The sequence below is a fragment of the Morone saxatilis genome, unplaced genomic scaffold (genome assembly GCF_004916995.1).
Source record: "Morone saxatilis isolate NCDOM2014 unplaced genomic scaffold, NCSU_SB_2.0 Contig15, whole genome shotgun sequence".
Taxonomy (NCBI): Eukaryota; Metazoa; Chordata; class Actinopteri; family Moronidae; genus Morone; species Morone saxatilis.
In genome coordinates this window covers 12,390,772-12,399,934 of record NW_023339707.1, presented here as the reverse complement: position 1 = coordinate 12,399,934, position 9,163 = coordinate 12,390,772, and the positions used below count along the sequence as shown (strand labels likewise).

The following is a 9,163-nucleotide window of genomic DNA, read 5'->3' as shown; positions in this document are numbered from 1 at the left end:
ACACAACCACAACCACACACACACTGGGGGCTAATTAGAGCCCATTCACACCATACACTAATGATCCCAGCTCTTATTCACACACACTTTAGCAGACTGTGTGTTTACTGAAGGGCCCCACAGACCCCTCCACTGCACCACTCGTACCATTCTGCCTACAATAGAAATAGACGATGGTGCAGCCCTCCAACCTGCTTCTTCAGGGGCCAGGATGAGATCTACTCCTTCTTTTTTTCTATACAAACTTCTCCATGACTTAGCCAAGTCATTCACAAAGACACTCACACAAAACATAAAAACAGAGCCACAGAGAGAAAGGAGAGGGAGAGGGGTCAGTCAGAGGAGAGCTATAAAAACTGCCAGATCTGGGCGTGTAGTTGCTGCGGTGGTGTGTGTGTGTGTGGGTGTTGCTGTGTGTGTGTGTGTGTGTGGTTGTGTCTGTGTGTATGTGCGCAGTTTTAAAAGAAAAGGTATCGCTACACCAGCGGGGGCCCCCAGCAACAAGAGTTAGGGCACTCCTGGGTTGGCGGCCTGGGACTGATTTAAGAGTGTGTTTGAAGTGCAGATTACAGATTCTTTGCACCAAATCCCTCCAGGAGTATCCATGGCCCCTGGAATCTCTCTCAGGTTTCTTCTCAGGTCCGGCCGTGGCTGCTCGCCCCAGCTTGAAGTCCTCTGGACTGGCCGGAGATGAGGACCAAGGCCGGACACGCCGGGGCAAGATGAGACACACGCACACACGCGGGATGCAAACCATTAAGACTACATTTGTAAGAGCAGTCCTGTTAACAACAACAAGACTTTGAAAGACAAAGAAATGTTTTGGTGGGTGTACCTAACTGTGCGTCACCATTTGTGCATTTATACACTGGGACTATGTGCAGGGGCAGAAATGCCTACAGCAGGAGTCAGAAGCAGCGTTGGGAAGCGGGAATGCTCCACATTCCCACAACGGGGATTCCAACATGGAGGTGAGAGTCTTCGCATGTCCTGCACATATGCAAAGTCCCTCACAGTCGGACTTTTGGTCAGCAGAATCATGACTACAGTCTTTAAGTGAAAGACAGTGAGCTGCAGTGTCACCAGCGAGCACAAGGGTATGTTTGTGTGTCACTGGTCTGAGAGTAAACAATGTGACTACCTAACACTGCTGTGTGCGCTTACACGTTCCCTCTGTCTACATACACGCACACTAGCAGGCTGCTCTGAAACGATCTCAACCCTGCAGAAGCTCTGCAGAACAGAGCTACTTTGTACATGAAAAACCATCAAGCTGCTGGGCAGAGCAGATAAAAACCAGCATTGTGCATCCTGATCATAAAAGCAAATCACACACAAAGACTAGTACGTAGTGTACTGGAAGATTCCCATGAAGGACCAGCAGTGTGCCGGCTCTGAAGGCATGCTAACTATTCCACCAGCAGTTTGTGACATTCTTGGACGTTTTGTTCACTTTAGCAGCAGGGAGAGTGTGTTCAGTCAGTATGGACTAACAGGGTGCAGGGAGCTGATGGAAGGACCTCTTAAACAAGGATTGATGGGAAGCAGCACAAGCAAGCATGGATGTTCTCACAAATGAATGGTCTATTGGTATTATTTGAGCAACTCAGCCTAATTGAATTTACAGCTATAAACAACTTTTAATGGGAAAAAACACAACATGTTCTGTGAGAACTTGCATTAAATCAACCGAGAGCCACTTGTGAGATGACATGTTTCATAACAACACATTAGGTCAACTACTTATTCTGCTGGCAACAATACGAAATTCCATTCATCTGATGAGTGGTCAAATAATAACATTGGCTATTTCAGGGCGAAATTTACAAAAAGCAAACCAAACGTCATGGTTACTGTCAAACATCCGCTCATTACGCTTTAATCAGGCTATTTTGTCCAGTTTGAATTCTCACACCAACACACTGCGTCTGCAATTAATTTTTTGGATGCGGAAAAAAACAAATCCCAAGTTTTTACCATCCATTACCAAGTAATACTTTTTAAATTAACCGTTCTGTTTGATTTCTCCCTCTTTTCTTGCAACTGTTATGCCAATAATGCTCCTTTGAGGCAAGTTAAAGAGCTGGGAAAAAGGGGCTCTTGAGACCGAGGCCACGGAGGCAGCCCCATGCTGGCCAGCAAACAATGCTGTTTTGGAGAGCCAGAGCACTGGACTCAAATGAAACCTGGTGGGAGGGTACGAAGGGGGGGGGTTGAGGCCAAAACTGGACACGTCAGTTATTAGGTCAGCATTGAAGGGAGAAATGAGAGAGAAGGGGGAAAAGGAGGGAGAGCAGGAGACTGCGTGTGTGGTGGAAAGTCCTGAGCTGTATTGGTAAAATGACACTGGCAGAGCTGAGGGGTTTCTGCTGGTTTAACCATCAGCCCTCCAATCTCCCTCTGTCCCTCTTCCTTCCCCCAACTGCGCCTTCCGCCTGGTGATGAAACATTCAGACAGGGCCAGTGCCCAGGGTTTAGCGTTTCCAGAGTGCACGTCAAGGAAAAAGTCAGGTTTCTGCACTGAGGTTTGCACATTTTCACAGTTACCTGCGCATTTTTCTCTCTGTTTGCAAACTACAGAACAGTGTCCACTCCTGCTTATTTTTTGGAGTGGGAGCTCATTGATTCAGGCAAAGTCCAACCAAGTCAAGTGAGGCCGTTCGGTTTAACATGCAGGCGGGTAGAAAGAAAGAAGTGTGTGGTAGTGTACTCACTATATGGGACAATAGGACTCAGCATTCTGTGGAGCTGGTCTCAGTAAGGAGGAATGCTGTTTTGTGAGTGCCAGCTAAGGTTAGCGTCCGTCCGGCTGTAGTCCATCACTAGCATGAGCTCGCACTGACGACAGAACAACCCTGAGAGAGAGAGAAAGAGAGAGAGAGAGAGAGAGAGAGACAGAGAGTGAGAGAGAGGTGAGGCAGTTACAGGCTGCTGCACAATGTCTGGACAAACACTCACATGTCAACCAACCCTTTCACACAAGCTCACACAGCAACACAAACCTAAACACACACACAAACAGACAGACCAGAATTCACCCACAGTATGATAGAATTACTGACCAACCTGAGAACCCTATCAGTGTAACAAAAACAGAGTCCGCACACACACACACAGTCTGCCAAATTGACGCACACAAGGGTATTCATTATAGGCAGGCATTAAGCTGATTGTGAGGCTGCGTTCAGCCTCTAAAGAGGGCTTTCTAAATCTGCCTCACAAAAAGACTCATGCATACCATTGCTCCGTGCACTGGGGCAATAAAGACCGCATTCTTAGGAGACCAAACACTTTTGGAGTGAGATAACCAAAATGCAGGAGGAAAAAATGTTTCTTGTCATGACAAAGTTTCACTTCTGAAGTTATCTTAATTAATACATCTCTGTTTGAGGCGTGCTGAAAATTTAAATCATACTTCTTAAAAAACAAATTAATTCAGCCGTCTCTGATAAAATGTAAGGCAGAATTGAATATATCTCATTTCTGGTTAGAGTTGAAAATGTCATATTTTAATCATGCACAGATTAAAGACAGTTTAATCCTCCAGTTTCTGTTGTTTTATTCTGATACGAAGATTAAAACGAATGTTTTGTTTTTTCATAACAGCCATTAGGGTTATTTTTCATTTCTGTGGACAAAATTTTTTTATCCACATTGTTGCTAAGAAAATATGACTTAAATAGAGATAACTAAAATTGTCTTCCAGTTTTTAAAATGTGTGAAAACATTTTTAGCCACAAAGCCGTAAACATACAGTCCACCTATATGAAAAGGTGAGGCTACTCTATCTATTGAAAACACAAAAATCACAAGCAAGACATCACATAATCTCAGAGACAAAAAACAACAGTATTTAACAGCAGTAATGCAACATTTTGGCATTTACTGCTTTGGCACATTACTTCAGTTGTCACAGAGACTCTATCTTACTGAGTATGTATAAAAACAAGTCAGTAACTGATTCACATTCAGTCATATACTACAGATATTACGCAATGACCACACGGCTGTCCTTGGACACCAACAGGCTTCACGTACAGCGCTGCCTCCGACTACGACCGCCTCTGCTCTAAATGACAGTCAACTTCTAACTCTCAGCCCAGAATAACTAACTGACCACAGCTTCCACTTTAAAACAAACACAGCTCTGTACTTGCACAGTTCAGAGGGAGGCTGAAAAGGAGAAGGCAGAGTTAGCTTGCTCAAGGAAATATCTCATGGTCAGTGGCCAAAGAGGAGAGCTGCTACGACACGCTCAGCTCCGGTCCTCCTCCAACTTCAGCCAGCCAGCGGAGCCAAGTCAAACAGCAGGGAGAGCATGACAGCAGATCAACACAGAGATGCAGAGAAGACAGGCAGCCTTACCTATTCATGCCTGCATGTCTTCCATCAGATCTGAAAGCGCTACAATAATCCCTGGAGCAGACCAGACTCGTGTGTGTGCACTGCTGTGCTTTTTTTCCACATATGGGACACAACTCCACTCTCTCTCTCTTTCTCTCCCTCCCTCCCTCTACCTCTCTCTCTCTCTCTCTGGCCAGTGACAACAGAGTGAGCGCTCAGCTCCCCTCCCCCATGAATCTCCCATCCCCCTTTACCCTCCCCTCCTTCTCTCTCTTTATGCTAAAAGTATTTAAGTAGGGAGAGAGAGAGAGGGAGAGAATGAGGGGTGGGCAGCAGAGAGGGTGGGGGACTGACCAATCGTGCTCTGAAGGAGAGAGAGGGCGATCATACTGAAGCTTATACACAGAGGATAGTGGAGAGAGAGAGTGTTTGGTTGGAGGGAAATGACCAGGGTAAGTTTGGTTTGCCTCCGGAAGATTAGGAACAGTGGTCAGATTGTGGTGAAAACACACTGAGGAACAATCTCTTATTTCTTCTCTGACTGACTAAAACAGAAGAGAAGTTACTTGAGACATTTTATCATTTGGTGATTACTTAATTTAAAAGTAATTACATTAGTTAACTCATAACAGCAGAAAAATATGTTGTTACTTGTTACATACCTTTTTCATTACTTAGCTCAACTCCTTCAAAGATGTCTTCCAAGTATTCCAAAGCCACCACACCTCACATCTTCAGAGTGTAGCATGTTTAGAAATATAGAAAACAAGACAATGTGGTTTAGCAAGTAGCCAGCCAACAGTTTAGAGGTATTTACTTATTAACAGCTAGTTCAGCTCCAGGGGACTGCTCTCCAGTCACTAGCACTCCAGACCAAAAGTCTTAGTCACATAACGCTGAGCCACGATTTTTATAGTATGTATCACGATCCAGGGTGGTCTTCTCCCAGAACGCATTTGAGACACTCATAGCATCCATTACAGGAAGAATGTTTTAAAAAACTTTTAAAAAGGTGAATAAGTAAACCATTATTTTGTGTCTGAAATCTTGCAGCCACTTATATTTTACCAGCATTTGGTTGGTGGCTGATGCTAATTTCCCAGAATTTGTCAACAACTTATAAAGTGGGAACGACAGCTGCTTCAGATGGATGTGAAGTAACAACCTGGTGTACTTTGACTAAGGAACGTGTCTTCTATGTTAGTCTGAACAAACCATGTAGAATCAAAGATGCTGCTCTTCTTCACCTCAGACTGGAGTGTTGCTTAGTGCTGCCACCGGTGGCTGAAAGATATATAAAGGAGACCTCTTTTATATTCAATAACGTTGTAATATACATGTGACTGCAGTCCAGTCCACTAGCAAGGAGATCATTCTGCACTGTTCTTTTATTTTAAATGGTTTGTATTGACTTTGATAAAGATACCTTTCTGGGTCATGGTAATTACCATGGTGTTTTTTTACATTACAACTTCCTGACGTTGTGTTTTCCCTACTTAAAAGGTCCAGTGTGTAGTATTTTGTGGCATCTAGTGGTGTAGTTACATATTGCAACTCTGATGGCCATAAAACGTGCATTACGATTATTATTTTCAGGTGATTATACACTAATAAGTAATGAATATTATATTTCTGCCAATAGATCCTTGTAAATGTTACACACTGGACCTTTAAAAGTCTTTAAAAAGGTTGTTGCATTCCAGGAGATGGCTATCACGGTCTTCAAAGCAAAGCCACTCGGTTTCTACCTTCCCAACTCTGAACAAAACCAAGTGACTCTTGAATGTAGGCTTACCAAAGGCAAGAAAGTCAGTTAAGAAGACAAAACAAAAAAGACAACCTTGGAGTTACCAGAAGGTGTATTCGTCCTTTCTGAGATGAAGATAGCCACGTCCATTCACCACCAGCCCAGTCTGTCCATTGAACGCACATTGATGAAACTGATCAACCTCCTACCCTGGTAAGACAGAAAACAATGGAAACTTCTTATTAGTGGAAAAGTAACAACACGACTGCAACATTGATGATGACAAAGAATATCACACAAATAACAAAGGAAGGATTCTGGCCCTTGTACAACACTCCTTATGGATGAATCTGATTGGTTAAATCTTACCTGTGATTGATGGTGTTAGAAACCAGCAAAGTATATTTATTTCTTATTTATAAAGATATGTTTTGGGCTTTTGATGCTTTTATTTGATAGGACAACTGAAGATAGACAGGAAATTGGGGGAATTGAACCTGCGGTTTTTGAAAGTGGTTGCCCTTTTTTATGGACAGCCTCCCATATGGTTTTGTGTAACCATCTTGCGCATCTCTTTAGAGGTTTATGGTATTCACAGTAAAACTTTTAAAGAGAACACAATCTGAAACCTAAATATGCAATACTTCTAGTAAACACTATAATAGTGTTAAATATATTTGATGTGTTTATGATCCAATATTCATGTCACTCAGAAATGTTTCAGAACTCCATCCATCTCATGGTCAGATGCTGTTCCAGTTTCATTTACTTGCTCTTCGCACACAGCTGTCAGGCTGTTTTTAGCGCCACACTGAGGGCCCAGTCATCTCCTCCTATTACACGGAGCCTGTACTCCAGTCAGGCTTCCCTGTTGCACTGCTGCACAACCTACAGGAAACCACCCACACACACATAGTCCACCACAAATATTCATATAGAAGTGAGCACACAGTGGACCAGCTGAAAATAGAGAGGGACATTGCGACCATATGTTTGGTGTCCAGAGCATCCCATGCACTTCAACATGTGACAGTATTATGGAAAGTGTTTGCTATCAGAGTAGCTTGGAGGCCCGCTGACATGGAATGAATCATCCTGTACTGTAGCCATGCATGTTGTCTGGTGATATAACTTTCTTATCATTAAAGGATTGTTTTTGTTTATTACAACTTGGATCCTATTTTCAGAGTTTTGGCTATTAAATACTATTGATTATATTAACATTATACCACATGATGTATTGGTAACATCAAGGAATGCAACAATTCTAAAATGAAGTCATTTGGGGAAAAAACAAGGGCAGTTTTAAAAAGGTTCTTGTGTTAGTCGAACTTATATGGAAGATGAAATGGAAGCAAATGAAAAAATAAAAATTATTATCCGAACTGTCCATTATAAACACCCATCATTTTACCGACCAACTGGTTTTACTTTGACCTACCTTGACGTGCAGTTTCCTGAGCAATGCTGGCTTGTTGTCAACATATCTGATCACCCGACCACTCGTGTTTCTTGCTCTGTCAGACTTTTTTGTATCAATGTTTCCCTAGTCTCGGCAAGTACTTTAGTGAGTACAGATAGTTATAACAGATAGAACTGATGGTCCAAACTGCAAAAATAAAATCCAAGTTGTAATAAACTGTAATTATCCTTTAAACACATGGCCTCACAGGGAGCTATTTTAGGAGATGCCCCAGTGGTCAGTGACATGGCTCAAATTGGAATGTAGGGCAATAAACCCATTGGAGGAAACGCTGCAACTCATTAGAGTGGTTACAAAACTTAACACACCCAGTGAGTCCCAGTTCAGAACCACAATTAGACTGCTTAATGTTTTCCCTAATATGGGAACCTCAATAGATTTGCTAATGGTGTCTCTGTGGGGGGTTAGGTGAGGGTACGGTTGAGTAGGGATGTTGAAAGCAGACAACTCTGGCGCTCTCTCTATCACTCTATTGCCTTATTAGTGCTGAGGCAGCAGTGTGTGGACACAGGCAGCCTGCTGAGCCCAGCACTACTGAAGCACAAAGACTTCAGGGCCCCAGGCCATGAGACGAGCCAGAAACTGAGAAAAATAAGACTGAAATAGTTTGAATGAGACAAAGACAGAGCAGGTATGCCTGCACAGACTAGTTCCAGTGTCACATGAGTGATTTTGACAGGTGTCAAAAAAGATCCCGCCCCTCTCCACTGACATGCATTAAGATATTTCTGCACACTTGTGACAGCTCAGGCTCCCCAAACATTCACAGGACATTCAGTCCCATGTACACCGGGGGACGTTGGTTACTGTCAGGGCTGGGAGGTTGCGTAGGTGCCTCGTGGTTGGAGGTTAATGGAGAGATATGAGAGGACAGACAAAAGAGCCATGGCAGGCTGAAAATGACTCCTGAATGGACAGAGGGTGCAGGTCAACACGCTAGTGTTTGACCTAATACTCCAGGGCATGTCAACTCAACACCTCCGTTCAGTAGGTTGTTCGCCCAATGATAAACTGTGTTAGCAGGTCAGCTAGTTTCATTAAGCCAAACTGATGAATCAGGCTTATATTTAATTAGGTTAAATGAATATCTGCATGCAGCACAGCCCCACAGGATGATTAGCTAAGCAAAATATAATGTTTAATGGCTGTGTGTAGACATAGATCCTCATCTGAGAGAGTGTGTCAAAGTTGTAGCTCTACTATGAAAGTACAGCGGAGAGCAGACATCCTGCACTCCTTCACACTGAACATCAGAAAACTGTTATGGACAAAGTTTGGGGCAAACAAAATTCTTTTTTTTTTTTACCTTACTGCCTTTTCTTTCTTTCCGTCTGTTCACAAAAACGGGTGTTGCAAATTAGCGTCTGCTAAAAAGCATCAGATAGCTGTCTTCAGCCTGTCTATGTTTACTGTATCTGTCCCCATCAAATAAGCCATACAGAAATAATTGCTATGGCTAGAGCAAAGTGCTAAGTTGTGTGTGAGGACAATTATAATGTATCCCAGCTGTCATATGCACACACTGTGTTTGGGTTAAGTGGATTATAAGTATAGATAGGAGGGGTGTGGTGATCAATATACTGTCAGCC

At 43.1% G+C, this 9,163-nt stretch overlaps 1 protein-coding gene across 2 annotated transcripts in view; it reads right to left on the bottom strand.

Annotated features, from left to right (window-relative positions):
• Positions 1-7,745, bottom strand: part of si:dkey-157g16.6 (uncharacterized protein LOC561837 homolog) — a 19,993-nt gene extending 12,248 nt beyond the window's left edge. The window contains exons 1-4 of one of the 2 annotated variants that reach the window (XM_035656934.1): positions 7,533-7,745; positions 6,185-6,301; positions 5,007-5,076; positions 2,715-2,855 (exon numbers count right to left, since the gene is read on the bottom strand). In XM_035656934.1, coding sequence (XP_035512827.1) covers positions 2,715-2,739 — 25 coding nt within the window. In that variant the 5' untranslated portion in view covers positions 2,740-2,855; positions 5,007-5,076; positions 6,185-6,301; positions 7,533-7,745. Of the gene's footprint in view, positions 1-2,714; positions 2,856-4,365; positions 4,547-5,006; positions 5,077-6,184; positions 6,302-7,532 lie in introns of those variants that run through there. The other variant, XM_035656933.1, reaches the window with a different exon arrangement.
• Between the last annotated feature and the right edge of the window lie 1,418 nt (positions 7,746-9,163).